A 20030-nucleotide genomic window follows, 5' to 3' on the forward strand; every position below is an offset into this window, starting at 1 on the left:
TTAAAGCCTGAAAGATGCAGGCAGCAAAGCACCAAGCTCTGTTACTGTCCCCATCCCCTTGTCTTTGCCCTGTAGGCTGCACGCTCTTTGGGCAAGGTATTGGTTGCTGGATGCCAAAACATCCTAAATTTGAAATGTAAGTTGGTTTTCTTTTGTGGTTTGTTTTTTTTTTTTTTTTTTAAGGATTACTTTGTAACACTAGCAGGAATATCAATTTTGTCTGCTTGGTGAATAGCTTCTTGACGTTCTCGTAGCAGCAAGAGGTGACCTGTTGGTTCTTGTTCCTGGAAGCAATTTCTGCAGACTGACACATAAGCAGAGCAACTTCTGTAATGTAACATTCAAACAGTGTTAGAATAGCTGTAGATAAAGGTTGTTCTACCTTCACTTCCTCATCTCTCCTTCTAGGACTTGTTTTAAGAAATTTGTGCGGCTAATGCCAGACTGTGCACTGTGGTCAGTTTTTGGAAGCTAAATCTTCGTTGTATTTAAACCTTGTCCCGACGGAGCAGCTTTGGAAAGGAAAGGATTTTTGCTTTTCTGCCCTTTTTGCATGTCACTGGAGACTTTGAGGTAGACCTCAAAGCTAAGCTGCCTTCTAACCAAACTTGGTAACAATATCCTGTTGCGCCCAAAAGGTGTGAGAGGGTCTTACCTAAGACTTCAGTTTCTGGTTGAGGAGTGGTCTGCAGTGCTCCTTTTAGCTATGTTGCCAGAGAAGAGACTGAGATTTGGTAGTGTCAGCTGACTGAAGTAGGTTGAACCAGAAAGTCAGAAGAAAATGGTGCCATAAATCTGTATGGACACCTGAAGGTTATTCAGGTCCTAGAATTGATTATTTTTTTTTTTCCAATAGATTGAAATAATTTCACATGTGATCGCTTCCTAATTACTTCCAATCAGGAACCATAGTGAAGTCTTACCATAGGAAAGAAATTATCCATCACTCAAGTATTTTGTGGAATGGAGGAGTGCGCCTGATTCCTTATCTAAGTCTTGGAAGGTCTTTGGTATTTTCCATTGTTACAAAGTTTTTTTCCCCTTGACTATGTTTTCTCCAAATGAATTGTTCCTATAAAGGAATTTAAACTCTGGATAATTATTGTTCTCTGTTCCAAAAGCTAATAAAAACAAAATTCAACAGTATGCAGTTGGAGGCCTATGGAAAAACTTGGGTGTAACACATGAAGTAGAAAAACAAACTTAGCTGATGAGGCCAGGAAGCTACGATCACATTTTCCAGTTTTAGCTGTATGTGTTGGTCCTAACTGGGAATGTTTCCCGTTAAACTGAATTTTTCCTCTCTATTTTATTTTGTAGTTGTTTTTTTATCCATAAATTGTGGACAGGAGGGGATAATAAATATTAAAGTTACTTGCTTATGATCTCGAACACAGGGAAAGGATATATTTTGTAATATTTTGCAGGGATGCGTGTTGCTCTGGGCTCTACAAGACTGGTAGGATTGGTTTGCTTATTCCAGTAGTTGGCCAAAAGATACTCTGGGAATGCTGTTAGTAAATAACCACATACCCTGCAATTTGGTATTTGAAATAGACCTGTTTCTTTGAATTCAGATACTTTTATTCCAGGCAACTCTTTTAGAATGTATCTTCTTCCCTTCCCCTTTCAAGCCTGTACCTCCTCCGAGGTTCTCAGGGTATGCTTTCTGATGTGTCTGTTGCCTGTAAATGTTCTTCAGTAAAATTTTTTTACGTCATTATTTTTTGTCAGATTTTTTTGAGACAGCGGAAAATATTTTTATTGCTGGTTGTTTGATAATGATTGAAGATTAGAGTTAGATTTGGCTGGTTATGGTAATCCAAATCTATGTGTATTACTGATATCAGTGCTTTAATTTATTTTAAAGCAGTTCAGAACAATTGGGATGAGTATTTGTCAATCAATTCACTGAGTAAAAATCAAACCACCAAGGGAATCTTGTGTGTTTATCCAGGCCTTTTTGTGGTTTATTACTCTTCATTTGAGCCCGGTGTAAGAACAATGTGTCACTGCTCTAACCTTTTTGAAGAACTCCTTTATCTGAATTCTTTAGAGTTTTTAAGGTTTGCTGTGGTAAATATAAAGAACATCAAAGCCTATATTGGTGGGTGGTTTTTTGATTTTTTTTTTAATGGATTTTATTTTTTAATGTGATGACTTAAGGTGGCATAGCTACTTATTGTTCTTTTCAAGTAGAATTTGACCAGAGTTTATGAGGAGATCAGTTATGTTATTTCAAAGACTTGAAGGAAAATGTTGCTATATACTTTTAAAGTTGTTAAATACTGTATATTCTGGAGATGGCCAGTAACGTAATGAAAAGACCACACCAATTCCTGAAGTGGTGAGAAGGGGTTAGTACTCTGACCTTTAATCCTCTAAGAATGGGTAACTTTGTTGGAAAGACACTGTTAGGAATTCAGATTTGACAACACTGAAATATTCTCTCACCTCAGCCAGATAATTTGACAGAAATGACAGGATTTCAGCCCCGTTCTATGGTTCCAAGTTAATGGTGACTTCCAGTGCCCTTCCTCTCTGCTGTGCCACTCATCTGTTTGCAAGAAGGTCCCTGTGTGCCCATTGAAATGACGGAGGCAGTTGAGACAAGATTAGCCTGTCAAAAACCTCTCTGCATCATTGAGAGGTAATGAAATAGCTGCTGGCACAATGCGCAGTCCCTGCTTCGCAGCCAGTCAAATCCAGCCTTCTCCTGTGAAGTAGCAAGGTGCTACAGGGAGGTGAGACTTGATCTTTCCTTTGCAAGTTTGAGGCTCACATCCTGCAGAAGTGTTTTGTGTCAAGAATTTTCTTCCCAAAGGTATCAGAGTTACGCTACATGAGGACTGCTTGTGGCGTGCTCAAATGGGTTGGCTGTATCCATCACATCATCCTTCTGGACTAGCTGTCCAACTGTGGGATGAGTGGGTTTACAGTGCGCTGGGTGAAGAACTGGCTGAAGGGCAGAGCTCAGGGTTGTAGTGAATGGGGCGACATCTGGCTGGTGACCGGTCACCAGCAGTGTTCCTCAGGGTTCAATTCTAGGGCCAATTCTGTTCAATATATTTATCAACAATCTGGCTGCAGGAGTTGAATGCACCAGTAGCAAGTTTGCTGATGATACCAAACTGGGAGGTGCTGTTGACTCTCTTGAGGGACAGGAGGGCTTGCAGAGAGATCTAGACACATTGGAGCATTGGGCTATGATTAATGGGATGAAATTTAACAAGTCTAAGTGCCAGAGTCTGCACCTGGGACGGAATAATGCTGGGCACAAGTATAAATTGGGAGAGGGATGGCTGGAGAGCAGCCCTGCAGAAAGCCATTTGGGGGTGCTGGCTGGCAGCAGGCTCAGTGTGAGCCAGCAGTGAGCCCTGGCAGCCAAGAGGGCAAACCACATCCTGGGGTGCATCAAACACAGCGTAACCAGCCGGTCAAAAGAGGTGATTATCTCGTTGTATCCAGCGTTGGGACAGCCTCACCTTGAATATTGTGCACAGTTCTGGGCCATGCAATGTAAGAAGGATGTGAAGGTCCTTGAATGTGTCCAGAGGAGGGCAGCAAAGCTGGTGAAAGGGCTGGAAGGCATGTCCTGTGAGGAGTGGCTAAGGACTTTGGGCTTCTCTACCTTGGAGAAAAGGAGGCTGAAGGGTGACCTCATTGCTCTCTACAGCTTCCTGAGGAGGGCAAGTGGAGAGGGAGGTGCTGAGCTCTTCTCCGTGGTATCCAGTAATACAAGATGTGGGAACTGTTCAAAGTTGCACCAGGACGGGTTTAAACTGGACATTAGGAGCCATTTCTTTACCGAGAGGGTGGTCAAACACTGGAACAGGCTTCCTAGAGAGGTGGTCAATGCCCCAAGCCTGTCAGTGTTTAAGAAGCATTTGGACAATGCCCTTAACAACATGCTTTAGCTTTTGGTTAATCCTGAATTGGTCAGGCAGTTGGACTGGATGGTTGTTGTAGGTCCCTTCCAACTGAAGTAGTCTAGTCTAGTCTATTATTTTCCTCTATATTTCTTTTCAGCTTGAAGTGGGGCCTTTCACATCAGGAGTGAAGGAGTGAAACGTACTGATTAGAAGGCCACATCAAGTGCCTTAGCATCTGGAAACAACTTAGCGATATGTTGGGGACACTACATGACTGACACAGCCCTTCCTTTTACAAACACCTTCCTAGCATAGCCTCTGCCCAGAGTTCGTCGAGCTTCTCTGAGGCAATTCTGTCTTTGCTGTTGTATTCTCCAGTTATGACTGAAATGTCAGAAGATATTAAAAGTAGTCATCAGAGCTGGGATATTTTATGAAGTGTCTTTGTTATTTTCTTTTTTATTTTTTTATTTCAAGCCTTCATACATTAAGCAATGATGCTAGCAAGGCTCATCTCAGTTTTCTGTGAAGCAGTTTCCTTGCCAACCTGTAATACCTTCTTAGTGATGACACAGAGGACTGGAATTGGTTAATGACTTCCAACAGCAATTAAGCAGCTCTGTTGTGGTGGGTTTTATTGCACCCAACTGTTCTCCAAGAAGGAGGCTCCCCCCAACATGTTATGTCAAGAGGAGTTCGTGATCTTGCGTAAATACTGACCATTTTTACCGCAACTGACCGCCAAATCTATTGCTAATAGTTATTTTTGGGTTGCAGGTGTTACTGCCTCTTCTCAAGTGGCCTGTTTTCCATGTTGCCAGCTGAGATATCTGTCAAAGAAACTCTTTTCTTTCTATTTTCTCTGTAAATTTGATATATGTGGGCTTTGTTAAGAAACAACACTCTTGTCTGTTCCCGATTTGGGTTACAGATGTTGTTACTTTAAGGTGGCTTCATGCAACAGCACCTTCTTTTTGGTGAACTGTTTCGTTATGCAGTATTGAGTAGCTTGCCCAGTATAACCCTCAGCTTTCTGTGAGGCAACACGCCTTGTTCCTGAGTGCCATTGATTTAATTGCATCTATAAACAGATACAGCTGTGTACACTTGTGATGACACTGCAAGAACTTCTTGGCCATGGAGAAAACTTAATGCAGAATTTCTGTAGGAATGTTCCTAGTTTCTTGTTATTTTATACTGTAGATTTATTTTTCAGATTTTAATTTCCAACACTTTAACTGTATCAGCAATTACTGAGTTTTGTCTAATTGCTTAGTGAAAATCCAGTGAGCAAATTTAGTAAAAAAAAAATCCTCAAATACATAATATCTTAAAATGGCACATGGAACTTTGGTCTTTTAGAAAGAGGTTGCTAATTCTAGTGATGTTTCCAAATCAGCAATAGCGACCAGGCAGGCTTTACATTGCATGGGCCTACTGTTAGTGAGAGCAGCTAACGTAAAATTAAAACTGGTAGTTTTTGTTAGAAAACAAGTTCTACTGAAAAAATTTTTGATTGAGTTTTATATTGATGTATAGTTGGATTTTTTTTTTTAACCAGGTAGAAACATATTTTCCTGTCTAAAATTGAAGTGGAGGAAAAAAAATAGTGAGAAATCACACACATTGTGAATGTTATGGTACATTATTTTATATTGAAAAGAAATTTTGTTGTCTAAATAACTGACTCTTCAGTATACCTGCTAAGAAAAAAAGGTTAAAAAGTGATCCCAGTGATCCAGTGCTCAAAATTACAGTTCCTTCCCTTTTGGTTCATAGTAAGTAACCCTGTAAGCCAGAAAATTGTAGGCAACTGTACAGAAACGTGCTCAGAATTAGGTAGTGTTAAACTATTGCCATTAGGTCAAAAAGCTGGTGTGTGGCCGCTTCTGTATATGCGGGGCAGTAGCTCAGTCAGATGCAGCGTGGTGCAGAAATGCAGAACTCCATAACTCTCTGGTTTAATAGTGAGTACTCGGTACGGGTGTTAGCATTGTTCAGCAGGAATGCCCAAAAATATGCCATGTGTTGAACTACATTGTAAAATGGGGATATCTTTTCAAAGTCAGCCTACAAAGAGTGTTAGTTAGTTCTTAAAAATGTTCCTGGCTTTTGAAAATACAGTTTTGTTGGAGTTTCAGAGATGGGGAAAAAAATTACATATTCTGAGTCTAAAGATTTTTGAATAAGTAGATGTAAAGAAATGAAGCTGCAGTCACCTGACTTTTTTTTTTTGCATCTGTAAATGTCAGCCTGTTTAATAACTTGTGCTCTAGGCACTGCTATAGTGCAAATGTTTCTCAACATGCCGAATTGCAAACTGCTGTCTGACAAACGCAATGCATTGGGTTATTGAGATGATGATAGTCATTGCAGTGTTTTCCCTACAAATTAAGAGGAAAGCATTTATTTTTCATTAAAGTATGTTGGCTATAAACATAGTTACATACAGGCATACAGCATACGTTATGTGAAATTACAGGACAAGTATAACAGAGCGAGATAATTTGCGAGGAACTTGAATACTGATGAAAGAGTTTTTCTTATGGGCAGCCTCCTCTGAGAGCATTAATTGAGTGTACAGCTTCATTTTTAAATGAATAATATATAAGCAAAATGATGCTTGCTTTGCCGCATGCTTGTATTTTATTTATGTGTGCACACATGGTCCACTCTAATTAAGCACAGCTCTTTATGGTTTATTTATTTGTTCTAGAGAGGCTGCTTAATATTTGAGAGAAACAGTAACGATGTGTCTGACCTTTGCAGATGCTGTGTTAACGGTGAGATGGGTTTTGCAGGAGCCAGCAAGAAGAGTAAAATAGCAGGTTGATCTTTTTCTCTATTTGCTGGAACATGCTCAAGAGACCTGAAAGCACAAGGGAAAAAAAAATCCAAAAAAAAAAAAAACCAAACTAAGTGGTTAAAGAGTGTTTTCTTGTGTTTTCAGATCTCAGGAGGATGCTACTGACAGGCTGAAGTAAAGGGTTAAAAACTTTGTTTCTTTTGCTTTTTGTTGTGGTCTCTGTTTTACTAACAGACCACCAAAGTAGTATTTCACATGATGGTTTTTTGGTTTTGGGGTTTTTTTTGGGTTGTTTTGTGTTGTGGTTTTTTTTTTTTTTTTTTTTAATGCCAATACAAAGAAATAAATGTAAATAGAGGTGGCGATCAGTCCAGGTTTTAAGTTTTGCAGAGTATGGATAAGCGTGCAAGACTCTCTTGTGTGATGGTCTTGTAGTGGGATTTGTCACTAAACTTCCTAAAAAGACGTGTGGTATATACACACAAATGTTATCGCCTCTCCCTTTTTTATGGCCTTTGCTTAACAGAGATTCCCACCTCTTTCTACAAAAACGTCCCCTGAGCCTGTGCCACGGCAAGGAGCTCGGTCCTGCCGGTTCAGCCCGCCACTCCTTCCTCCTCTGGCCTCTCCTGGGTGGGCTCGGTTTTGTTTCTGATAAAGGCAAAACCACTGGGAGAGAAAGAGTTCTTTGTTGCAAGCACTAATAGCATAGGTTTTTAAAAAAGTGAAAAAAGAAAGCAAGTATGGGGAAGCTGATACATACCTGTGTATTCAGATCGTACCATTGCTGAATATACAGCAATGACAATGAAATGTTTGTTAGATTTAGTAAAGGATTTTGGTTGATCCAGGCGTTTGTGGGTGATACCAGTAAGGAACAATGTTTAACTGACTTCCATATGAACATTGTTCTTATGTTGTTCTTCTGTGGAAGCTCTGTGTATGTGTACATACAAAATTAATATTCTCATAATGGAAGATGCAATTTGTGGTCTATTCAGTAGCTCATGTTTTTCCTAATTAATCATTAATCATCTGCTATTGGAACAGCGTCTTTTTTCTTTAATTAGCCACTGGTACGTGTTTGTTAGAAATGTACCTGCAAAGCTCTTACAGTGCTGCAGTGCATGCCAGATTTTTCTCTTAATCAGTAGGTAACATTTCACAGCTTTTGTTTGCTTGCTAGCTCATCTGTTTTGCTCTGTCTTTGTAAATGTAAAAATCTCCTTTCAGCATCCATGCATGTAGTTGCCTCAAGAGTCATAGTGTGCTGCATAGGTTTTTTACACCATGGTACCTTTGGGGAAGAACAGAGGCGGTTGTCTTGCAAAGGAATGCGAGCTAATAGTATGTGCTTCTTCCAGCCAAACTAATTGGAGAAAAGTAACAACTTTTCTCTTTGCTCCTTCCTCCACACAGGAAACGCCGGATCGTTAGGACTAGCTAGCCTTCTGGGGTTTTGGGTTTTTCTTTTTGCTGGAGGAGGATGAAGGCTTGCAGGATTGCTGAGTTCTCGTTCACCTTCCTTTTCCTTGCGGTGATTATTCTTTTTCTGCGTTGCATAATGAATTGTTTATAGCTCATGTCTATAGCCCTCCTGCTTTTGAGGGTCTGCTGCAGGTATAGGTGAAAGATTTGCAGTGCATTTAACTTCATTGTTGTGAGTGTCATGGGAGAGGCTTAACTGCAGTACCTGTGAAAAGCGGGGCGAGGTTTTGTTCTTTAGCAGTCTACCTCTTATGACAGAAGTACCATCCAAAACATAAACTAATTCAAAGCTGTCTAGGAGTTCTTGGCAATTGAGTGAGAAGATCATCATGGATCTGCGGCAGGGCTTGCCAGAGCTGAGGGCTGTATTTTCAGTTCATTGTTGGTTGTAGGTGTCATTGCTTCAGGAGAATCCCGGTGGTGTCAGGAACATCATAAACTTCCCCCTCTTGTCCCATGTTTAAGTCTGAACAGTTGGACTTCAGTGTATTGCAGTGGTTCACATTCATTAAGTCCTACCAGAATCTTTCAATGAACGGACTGCTGGAGCTTGGGCAGCAAAAAAGAGGGGAAAAAAAAAAAGAGCCTGCCAAAAAAACCCCACCACCATTTTCTGAAGATGTTTGTGTTTAAAATATCAGTGGAAAATAACAGCACGAAGTGAGATTGTTTATTATCTGGTCTGTTACTTCTGGTAGTGTAAGTGAAGAGTTCTTGGCTGGGGCTTTAAATGATGTGTGTGATTTGTGGGCTGCTGCTGAAGTGCGCTGATTGTGAAATGAAAAGAGGAGTGAAGCTAACAGATGCATTGATCCGCTGTGTTAGGGTTTTGTGTCTCACAATGTGGCGGAGCTGCTGGTAAGATGCTTTGCGGGAGCCGAGGCCCTTTGGCAGGGACGGGGTTGCCCTGCAGATGCAGCCAGCTGAGTCCAGCCCTGTGGCCACCTCCACCCTGCTCGAAGCTCCTAAACGACCTGACCCTCCTGCAGCAGTGGCGGGGGTCAGGACACTTGCCCTGTGACTGGGAAGGCAGCCGGTGCCTGATGCTGCTCCGACTGAACTGCGCGGGAAAGGGGGTTAAGCTGGGATAATACTCCAGCCTCAGCCTACAGCTGATGGCATCACCTGCGAACCTTCTTGCTCCAGCTGACTCCAGGAGAGCCAGAGCAGGAGCATCTCAAGTTTGCTGTGTGCCTCAGACCTTACGTGACGGCAGTACGCAGCTTGCTAGCCCCTGCTGCGTTGCTAGGGCAACCCGCCTATTTATTCATTTATTTCCAGCTCCAGGCTGATGCATCCCCTGCCCTGCCTTTGCTGGAGTGGTCTGTTTGGCACTCAGGGGCTTCGAGTGTGTCCTGCATAGCTAACTGTTACTTACACATGGAAGACATCTTCCATCCCCCTACCGCAAGTCATTAGAGAGAGATCTGTCTTGGATTTTAGCATTTTAATTGGAGTGTATCTATGCATGTCCGTGCACAGAAATTAAATATTGCACTTGTTTGTGTGTTTTGTGCTCTTAATGGAAGGGAACGTTGTATTGATGTTCTCTAGCGCTACTAGAGCAGTTTATGCTCCGTTCACTTCTTTCCCTGATGCTCCCATACCTTCTGGAGGGCTTGTTTGAAAGTATCTACCTGTCAACATGGCCTAAATCTTCCTCTCAATTTTTTTATAAGCATGGATTAGTTGTTCTTGCATGCGTGAACAATGTAGCCTGCAGAACACGTGTGCTTTAATGGTATCTTTGATAATCTATGTACAATTCAAATCACAAATTATAACAGCATAAAATTAACGTTAACACTGTTCTGCAGCGGAGATGTCTTTTGAAATGTGTCATTATCAGTAATAGAGGCTTTGCTGTAAAAAGTAACCAGATATTTTTGTTGTTTTCCATTCAGCTGTCCCATTTCCTCCAAGTCACCGGCTCACAGCTAAGGAAGTGTTTGACAATGATGGAAAACCTCGTGTGGATATCTTAAAGGCACACCTTATGAAAGAAGGGAGACTGGAAGAGAGTGTTGCTTTGAGAATAATAACAGAGGGAGCTTCGATTCTCCGCCAGGAAAAAAATTTGTTGGACATAGATGCACCAGTCACAGGTTAGTATGGAGTTATGATGAAGGGGGGGTGGTTGCTGGTTTGGGAGATGTTAAGTAATGCATTGGTGTATGAGGCTTCCTAAGGAGGAGAAAAGCAGCTTGAAAATAATTTGTTCTCTCCAATACTTGATTCTTTGTCTGCTACCAGTAGGATAATGGAGGCCATCACACAGCTTGTAAATGAGAGGAAAGGACCACAGCTGCTGAGCCCTTTTTGTTTCTAAGGCAGAGAACATTTTCATTCTTTAGGAAAAGATTAGAAGAACTTTCTTAAACTTGAAAAGTTATCTGGCTTTTTGCACCAGGTATTAATTCCATAATTTTATAGGTGTCATTTACCATAGTAGCATGGTTCAGACATACAGGCAGCTTTGGACTCTGAAGGAATAATGGTGTCAAAGTAAATGGAAATTTTAATTAAATGCTAAGGAAAATAATGAGTGCAGCAAAAAGAAAAAAAAAATGAGCAGAATCCCAGTGTGTGTTGCCTGGGGAATTAATGAATTGTGCTGGTTGCAGAACCCATCCTGCCCTTGACTGTCAAGCGCTACCACCCACTCATTAATCCTCAGGAAATGCCTTATACTTTGAATTTCCTTCTCTAATTGTCTCCTGCCTCTGACTGCATTCTGAACGTATGAATGCATTTGCTTGCTCTAATGTGCCTCTTCCCCTGTTTTGTTGTTGTTATCAGATATGAATGCACTTTTGTCAAGAAAACAACCTATGGCATAGCGAGTTAGCTGTGGGGCAAAAAATAATTCCAGCCAGATGAAACTATGAAACCAAACTATAAAACTTGGTTTAAGAAGCCAGGTCCTTTCATTGTCACTTTTGCTTCTGGAGAGCCCTGACAAAAGTGAAAGAAATAGGTTCATCTGCTGCAGAAGAAAGGTTGCCAGTCTTTATTATCAGTACTGGTAGCATTCACTAAAAACTACAAGTAGCAGCAAAACCTTCATTTTCAGGAAACCTTCTCTGAAACTGAAGAGCGTAGTGTCCAGACTCGAATGATGCACAAGTTATTAAAGCTTGTAATTTTAAAAATTACTTCCAAGTAGGGAATTGTAGCTTGACCTGGAGAGGTAATGTGTATTGTATTTTACGTAATAATTAGCTTGTCATGCTGCTGTACAATTCTGATGGAAAAGATGTCCATCATGTTGCAGCTTGTGGATGAATAAAACAAACAGGATGAATAAAAGGATCCCCCGAGTAGACTGAGAATCAAGTTCCACAGACATTTTCTTTGACTCTTCATGATAAATGGAGGAGATTGTAGAGGTGCAATATCATTGTCTGTAGCTGAAATTCTACCTTTCTGTAAATTTTCTTTTTTTTTTGAGTGTGATTTTTTTTTTTTTTTTTTTTTTTTTTAAATAATCCATTGAGAGATGTAGACTGTAGGAGGATGAGTCTGGTGTGTTGTGTCCTGATGGATTTCCATAAGTCCATGTTTAATGTTCTCTCTCTCATTTTAATTTTTCTCTTTAAAACTTATTTCTTAAATGCTTTTGAAGGTATTGGAATTGTTCTCAATTATATTTTGGAGATTAATCTCCTGAAGGTTACCCCATTGTGTAACACTGGTATAATTTAAGTCTTTGATTCTCTTTTCAATTGAGCCTATATCTTGCTTTGTTCCTGCTTTTGAAAGTGTTCTCACGCAGTGATTGTGATACTGCAGCGTTCTTCAGGGTGGCTGGTAGCTACTCTCTTTTAAGCTAGCGTAGGAAAGCTGGGCTCCTAATGCTTGTTAGCGGGGTAGCTGAGAAGTGCTAATGTTCTGTATGAACAGACATGAAAGCTGGAGTTATGAAAGTGATCATCAAAAGAAGGAAAAAAATAAATTGTGAGGGGGAAGTTGGGAAAGCTTGTGAGGCATGTTGTTGTGGGCCTGACGATTTTCTTTGTACGAGTAGTATGACAGCAGGTGGCTGGATAAAGAGATCATCAATTGACCGATGATGTGGTGGAAGTGCAAGGAATACAGGCAATTGAGAAATAACTATGGAGTAGAGGAGAGCTTTTTTCAAATGTGTGGAAGAATAAACAAAGTGACTGATAGAGCAGAGAAGAAAATAAATTTTAGATTTTAGGCATGACAAGCAGTCTTGTTGAAGAGTGACAGTCATAAATCATTAATACGGCATCCTTTGTGGGAGATGTGTTCATCTCTTAGAATCCTGTCTCTGTAGCTGGTTAATGAGATGGTGATCATCAAAAAGAAGAGAGAGAGAAGAGCATAACTGCTGAAGTAAGAGCAGTGGGAACTAATACAGTAATATACTTGATAGATGTTAAAAACATTAATTTTTTTTTTCCTGAAGCCTTGCGCAGCCATCCCTTAATTTGAAATTTCTCTTTTGTTTGTTTTAACGGGCGAGATAATTGTCCTCAGAAAAAATATCAGAGTTCTGTTTATAAGCAAAGTCACGTGAAATAAAGTGGGTACAAAGAAGAACAGGATTTGAGGGAGATTTTTTTGTATCATGGGAGGGAGACATGCCAAGAGCCTTAATGTGGAATGCACCATCTATTATTTTGCATTTATGTATAAAACTTACTCTGTGTCTGTGGTTAGCTGTGATTGTCTTTTTGAGTTAATATGTTTTGGTTTTACATTTGGCAAGGTTATAGGCCTTTTGAAGTATTGCTGATGAATTCATTTGCAAACTTAACTCAAATTCTCATCGTTTCCTATATACAGACATGCATACACCGTTTGCTACTGGCTTACAACCAAGACTTACTATTCCTGCAGTTGTTACACGAGGCTGCTGTTTGCTGGGTATGGATCTGAACAGAGCCTGAGCTAAAAAGAGACTCCAGGTCCTCTGCTATCGGGACTCTTCTTGCATCTGGGAAATGATGAGGGAACTTTTTCTTGACTTCTGAATGTGAGTTGGGAAGGGTGGAGAGAACTGGATCGAAAAAAAGTGAGTGTATTGAGGGGAAGGCTGAAAATAGGGATGAAAAGTGGAGACAGGGGCAGCTCAACAGATGACAAGGAGGTGGTTGAGACTGGCTACTTGACTTGAAGACAAGAATACGTAATAGAGGTGAAAAGCTTGGGAGACAAGGAAATGGCCAAGAGACTGAGTCAGAGATTGACAGAGGATGGCTGGGCAAGCAAAGCAGGAAGAGGAGCAAGAGCTTGACAGGGTATTGGGACTAGATGGGCAAGGCACCTGATACAGAAGATGAAAGGGCACGTGGTAGAGTGGGCCTGGCTGCAGAGTGACAACTGTAGTAGAAGCACTTACCAATACAGACCTGTTCCATAACTGGCAGCAGTGAGGGGGTTAGCACAAGGGTTGTGCAGTCGTCTGGGTCCGTAGTGGAGGGAAGTAGCAAGCCAGGTACCTTGGCCTACCAGGATGCGTTCCAGTTGCCTGCAGCACTGTGGGAATGGCCTTGCCAACCTTCACCCACCAGGGAATGGACAGGGGACAGGGATGCTGCCACCTTCCATGGTTGGATTGTTCCTGACTTCTTCATCTATACCCTCTTCTCTTGGAGGCATGTGGTCTTCATCCTAAGCTTGTGGGTTTACAGGTTGATCTACTACTAGGCTACAGCTGTTCAGTGTTCAGAGGAAAGATGTCTCTATGGCAGCCTTAGAATTTCCAGTCCTATTTTATGTTCTTAACAGTATAATGACACATGGAGAAATTGGCTCATTTTTAATTTTTTTTTTTTTTTTTTGAAAGCCTAAGGAAGTGTATCTCTGAACCTCCCTGATGGCAATATTTACTCAAGTCACACTCCCAAAGAACAGTTGGGAATGCCAGATTTCGAATTGCCTGGGTAGCTCTATGTGGCCTTATTATATAGGTTCATTACTATCCAGAGGGATTCTGGGCAAGTGATGTACACTACCCTTTGCATGATTACTAACTGATTACCTGCTTGTTTTTATGGGCCTTCACGTCCACTTCTGAAATCTGCTGTGCTTAAGTAGTGAACACTCTTAACTGCATGCCAAGCATGTGTCCCTTTGACTTCAGTGCATGGGTAACTTTCTTTGTGCATAAGTACACGTGTATACTTCTGTATATTGTACAATTATATATAAAATTATAAGTTCTTTGAATTTTTGGATGTATTATGTCAGAAAAACAAATTTAGGTGAAGCCTTTGATGGCAATGGTGCGTTGTTTGGCTCCCAGTCTGTAAAATGGACTCACCTGTGTTTTGAAGACAGTAATTCACACGTATCTTTTGAAGTGATGAGATACTGAGTGGTATTGAAAGTACGTGAGCAAGCCGATCATGCTGTCTTCAGAGTAAGGTTTGTAGAAGTTTTGTACCTAAAGCATATTTCAGACAAATGAAGAGAACACAACGTGAAGTTGCTCACTGTATGAATATGGTTCATTCTGTCCACTGCATGGAAGAGAGCAAAAAAATTACTATATAAAGGAATTTATAGCATAATGCATATGCAAGAAGGGTTGTACTTGAAACCTTAATTCTGTCACATCCTAAATATGGAGTTCTTTTTTTGCCAACATTTGTGGTGTTCACTTTAATTACTAGGTGTGTGATTTATTGACATTAATGGGCCTCAATCCACTAATCCTTTTCAAAGCAACCAAACATTTGAACTCTAAATTGATGGGGCAGGGAGAGCTTGTAGGCATCTGGGAATAGCCTGTGTCGGGGCAACTCTGGTGACCTTCGAAAACCTTTGGTGCATTCTATGTCTATAAAAACTATGGAGAGAAAGCCCTTTCCTGCCAGTATGTGCCTTTATGACCTCTAAGGGTTCCAGATGTTTTCCGAGTATGTTATTCCATGGGATGGTAGGGTCTCCTGAACCTGAATACTTCCTCATGTTCCACATACATATTTCTTTTCCCCAATTTCTCTAATTTGGTAGCATAAAATATTAGTAGGTTTCTAGTTCTGTACAAGTTAAAACTTTGTAAACATTGAGAATTTCTAGCTAAAGTGATCAATGCGAAGGCAAGCTAATAAAAGTAGTTATGCCCACATTATAGTAGAAAGGCAGTAATGTTTAGAATTGTGTTGAACTGCAGCACACATATAAATGATCTGATGCAACTGGAAAGTCAAACTAGAACAAGTCTTTCTGATTTTTACCTTTGAAGCAGTTAAAGATAGAATTTCAGCATGGAAAATAAACAAGATCGCTTATTAGTACCCTACAAGTACTGTAAGATCTATCTGTATTAGCACAATATAAAAGTTTGTCTGAAATTAACATTTCAGTAAAAGCCATTTTAGTTAAAACTTTTCTATTTCACACATAAGTAATTTAATTTATACTCTAAAACTAATTTACCATGATTACTGTTGGGGAAACTGCCGAATTTCCACGACACTGTTTTAACTAAAGTATTAACTGATGTGTTGTGAAAAAAGCATTTACATGATTGAATTGTAAAACTTCATCCTGAGTGGCTGGTGTCTTCAGACGCCCAAGTTTAAAAGCTTTAATGCTGGTTTGAAGTCTAGATACCTGCAGGTTGTGAGGGTAAGTGTTAAACAGAAGATTTATTCTTTTCCCTTTTTTGCCATAATGCATTGTTATGTTATGCTATAATTGTTAATATTATCTTTAAAAAGTGTCTTTAATATTGCTTGGGATACTAAGAGTGAGGGACGGAGTCTGCCGTCCAAACACAGTGCGGGTTCCAGTATGATATCTTTTTTCTGTGTCTCAGCCAAGTAGTGGTGTCTTTCAGTTGTGAGTAACTTCTTTAGCTGCTTGGATTATATCGCTAGTAATTCTGAAAACATGCTAGCAATTTATTCGTTCTAGCCTTAAAATGCATGAGGGTCCCAAATGTTCCTGATATAACTACATTAGTTTGAGTTTCTGCATTGTACTCGTATACATTTCCTGTGTGGACCAGTAACACCTGGGAAGCAGACACATTTCAGCAAGTTATTCTCACTCTCAGAATAAATTGCCTGCAGTTAATTCTCCTTCATAATGGGAAAACTAACTTTGACTGCAGTGAGGTTGCCATCCAGAGGGACCTTGACAGGCTGGAGAGGTGGGCCTGTGAGAACCTTGTGAAGTTCCGCAAGGCCAAGTGCAAGGTCCTGCACATGGGTCAGAGCAATCCCAAGCACAAATACAGGCTGGATGGAGAATAGATTGAGAGCAGCCCTGATGGGAAGGACTTGCGTATGCTAGTGGACAAGAAGCTCAACATGAGCTGGCAATGTGCACTTGCAGACCAGAAAGCCAGCTGCATCCTGGGCTGCATCAAAAGAAGCGTGGCCAACAGGTCGAGGGAGGTGATTCTGGCCCTCTACTCCGCTTTTGCAAGACCCTACCTGGAGTAATTGCATCCAGCTCTGGAGCCCTCAGCATAAGAAGGACATGGATCTGTTGGAGCGAGTCCAGAGGAGGGCCACGAAGATGATAAAAGGGCTGGAGCACCTCTCCTATGAGGACAGGCTGAGAGGGCTGGGGCTCTTCAGTCTGGAAGAGGCTCTGGGGAGACCTTATAGTGGCCTTCCAGTACCGAAAGGGGGCTTATAAGAAAGATGGAGAGAAACATTTTAGCAGGGCCTGTAGTGGTGGGACAAGGGGTAATGGTTTTAAAATAGAGGGAGACAGATTCAGACTGGGCATAAAGAAAAATTTTTGTATAATGAGGGTGGTGGAACACTGGAACAGGTTGCCTTGAGAGGTGGTTGGTGTCCCATCCTTGGAAACGTTCAAGGCCAGGTTGGATGGGGCTCTGAGCAACCTGATCTAGTTGGGGATGTCCCTGCTCCTTGCAGGGGAGTTGGACTGCATGACCCTTCAAGGTCCCTTCCAACCCTAACTATTCCATGATTCTGTTCTATGATTCTATTCTAAATCTTAGTTTGAAATAGACTTTGACTTGTTTCTTTCTTAAATATAAATTCACAATCTCATTTGTATAAATAATACGACAATTCAACAGAACAGGTTGAAACTGTGGAAGAGGAAGAAAGGGGAAGTATCAACAGCACCATCTACTCTTGCATCCTTCTTGAAAACAGGTGATAGTCCAATTCTTTTTACATGCCTGCATAAGGCGGATGTGTTCTCTGACTCAATAAATATGAATTAGACTTTATGAAGAAATAACTTGCCATCATTTTTTAACGCGTTATACTCTTTTCTCAGTGTACATGAGTGCAGTTTGCTGTTGCAACAATTATTTCCCTTTATATATCACTGTTGAATATATTATTAAAATACAGAGAATCTGCATGTTGAAGTCCTGTTGAAAATAATTTGATATAAACATAGTGTTGAACAGCTAAAGTGAACTTGATTGGATCCTTTAATTGGATTGCTGATTAAAACTGACACTGCTCCAGCTATTTTGCATGCTTTATTGAGAACTCGGAATACATTAAATCACTTGTGGCTTAAAAACTGGGACTTCTGAAAGAAGGTGAAGATGTAAGGCTGTGCGTATTCAAATTTTTTTTGATCCATTCCTTCCCTAAATGCTTCTGTCGGTTCCAGATATGGATTGAAATATGCCTGCCTGCATCCCTGGTAGAACAAAGTGGTTGCATCTTGTAGCTTAATTGAGCTGCCTCAGACATTAGCATCTGAGATTTTGGCAGAGTTGATGTTTTCTAGTCACAGCTGCTTAAATCTGTCATTATTGCCAAGACAGTGAATACTACAGGCTGTATTCTTTACAACTATCTCACATGTTCTTATAAATAATCCATCTATAGTTAACTTGCTTTGGTGCAAAAATTGTAGTCAAATAAGCCAAAGTGAAATAGTGGAATCAGAGATGCCCTTCAGATACAGAATTTAATTTGGTGCTGTGAAATGGAGGATCAAGTATGTATTGGGCTTCAAGTCAGCACAGAAATTGCATTGATTGAAAAATAACCACCTGTAAAAATACAAAAACAACTGCTTGCATATGCCTGTCTTTATGGCTTTGTCCTTACTAGCTTTTATTTAGCGTGTGGGTGCTTCTTCATCATTGAAACACTGATGGCACAGTGTAGCATGTTAGCATTTCTTCTAGGGCTATTCCAGGAAGACATAGTACATCATATCAGTGGTGTTTACTGTATGTTCTCAAAGATTTTTCTGAAACTTGTAAATCAGGTTTTTTATTTGCTTTGCAATTATGTGGTTGGTGGCACAACTTGAGTTAGAACTGGGTAGTTCTGGGTCTTTGACACTTGGGTTCTTTTTTGAAAATGATGATGATGTTTGCACTGTGTAATCCTCATTAGAAAGAAAGACTTCCTTTGTTCTTGTGTTTCGTGTTCTCTTAGTTTTGCCTAGTTATTCCCCCTTTTGATTCTGGCCTCAGGTTAATTTAACTGAATCTTAGGTCGTGGTTTATATTGGCAAGGGATGTGGGAATGCAGTTAGGATCACTGCTGAAATCGCAGCCACCCACGTTCCTTCCTCCCCCATCTTGGATGGAGGAGCTACTGAAATGAGTAAGACCTAGAAGGGGGCAGAGGGAAATTCCAGCATATGTTTGCCTTCCCCCGCCACCCCAGCAAAACAAAAATCTACCAGTCACGCAAAAAACAGCATTCCCCACTTAATGTATGAGTGTCAAATAATAGAGGATCATTATTTATATGTGCACGAGGCTGGAAGGGGGATTGATTCTGTCTTAATCACACCGTACCTGCAACTGCTTTAGAGCAGCCATAGTGTAGAAATCAAGGTGGGAACAGCTATGGGAGAGAAGAAAAGGAGCTGGAGGAGTGTGAGGGGGCTGACTTAACAGCAAGACAGAGACAAACAGCCTTTTGTGTCAACTGATCATTGCCACTTGGAGGTACCACTGCATTCGTCTGATTTCGGAATCACTGTACAGATGTGTGCCCTGTTGTATAGAGTCTGGTGATGCTTTTGGAGCTGGCACCAGCTGCCTCTTGCCTTCATCTGTGCTTTACATTTGTGTGCCTCGCCTTTCACCAAAACCTGGCTGTGAAGCACTGGCAAGTGCAAAGGACGTAACTAGCAGGTTCATTCTTAAGAGATATTATAAACATTACCTGTCGTCGCTTAGGAAGAGCATAACTGAGCATTAGGGGGTGGAAATTATACTTAGAGAAGGATTTTTATTCTGGGAAGAGTTCTTCTACTTCTTTCTGCCATTAGATGCTTTTCATTAGCATTTTAATTATTCTAAAAAATACAACTGAAGCTGACACATACTTGATCTACTTGGTTTTCTGCAGTTTATTTAGATAAAACATTTATAGAATAATTTCCAAATGTATATAATATCCTCTGTGAAGATTTTGCCTTTTTAAATTAAAAAATTTACTATAGTTCAAAAGATTTTAATTAGTTTAAAAAAATCTCATGTTTTAAAATTTTATTTAAACTCTTTGAAATCCATACTCTTTAAATAAATGCACCGATTGTGAAGATCAGTTGTGCTGAGCAGGAGCATGTTTTCAATCTGCAGTTGATTTTTGGAAAGTCTTGGTAAGTGTCACGGGGGATTGTGGCAATAGGTATGTGATTTGTACTGGTAGTGTGTCAAGCCATAACATTTTTGTCATTATGTGCCTTTTTTAGGGCACCAAATCATTAAATGTTGAGTTTCAAATTGTTCTTTGGTGTTGTTTCTGGACTGACTGTGTTGGCTTCTGCTTCTCTCTTCTCTTAGGCTTGGGCATCTAAATCTAGCTTAAGTTAATGTAGTGATACCACGCAGGATGCTAATTACTTCCTGAGAAAATATTCTTGGTAAGTGAGGAGGATCTTGCTCCTCATCCTCTGAAGAAGGTTGA

At 40.5% G+C, this 20030-nt stretch overlaps 1 protein-coding gene across 2 annotated transcripts in view; it reads left to right on the forward strand.

Annotated features, from left to right (window-relative positions):
* PPP3CA (protein phosphatase 3 catalytic subunit alpha) overlaps nt 1-20030 on the forward strand; it is a 201936-nt gene that overhangs the window by 76001 nt on the left and 105905 nt on the right. For both annotated transcript variants that reach the window (XM_086746761.1, XM_086746763.1), the window contains exon 2: nt 10071-10271. In XM_086746761.1, coding sequence (XP_086602887.1) covers nt 10071-10271 — 201 coding nt within the window. The remainder of the gene's footprint in view (nt 1-10070; nt 10272-20030) is intronic.

Source organism: Chlamydotis macqueenii, chromosome 4 (genome assembly GCF_036417535.1).
Source record: "Chlamydotis macqueenii isolate bChlMac1 chromosome 4, bChlMac1.mat, whole genome shotgun sequence".
Lineage (NCBI taxonomy): Eukaryota > Metazoa > Chordata > Aves > Otidiformes > Otididae > Chlamydotis > Chlamydotis macqueenii.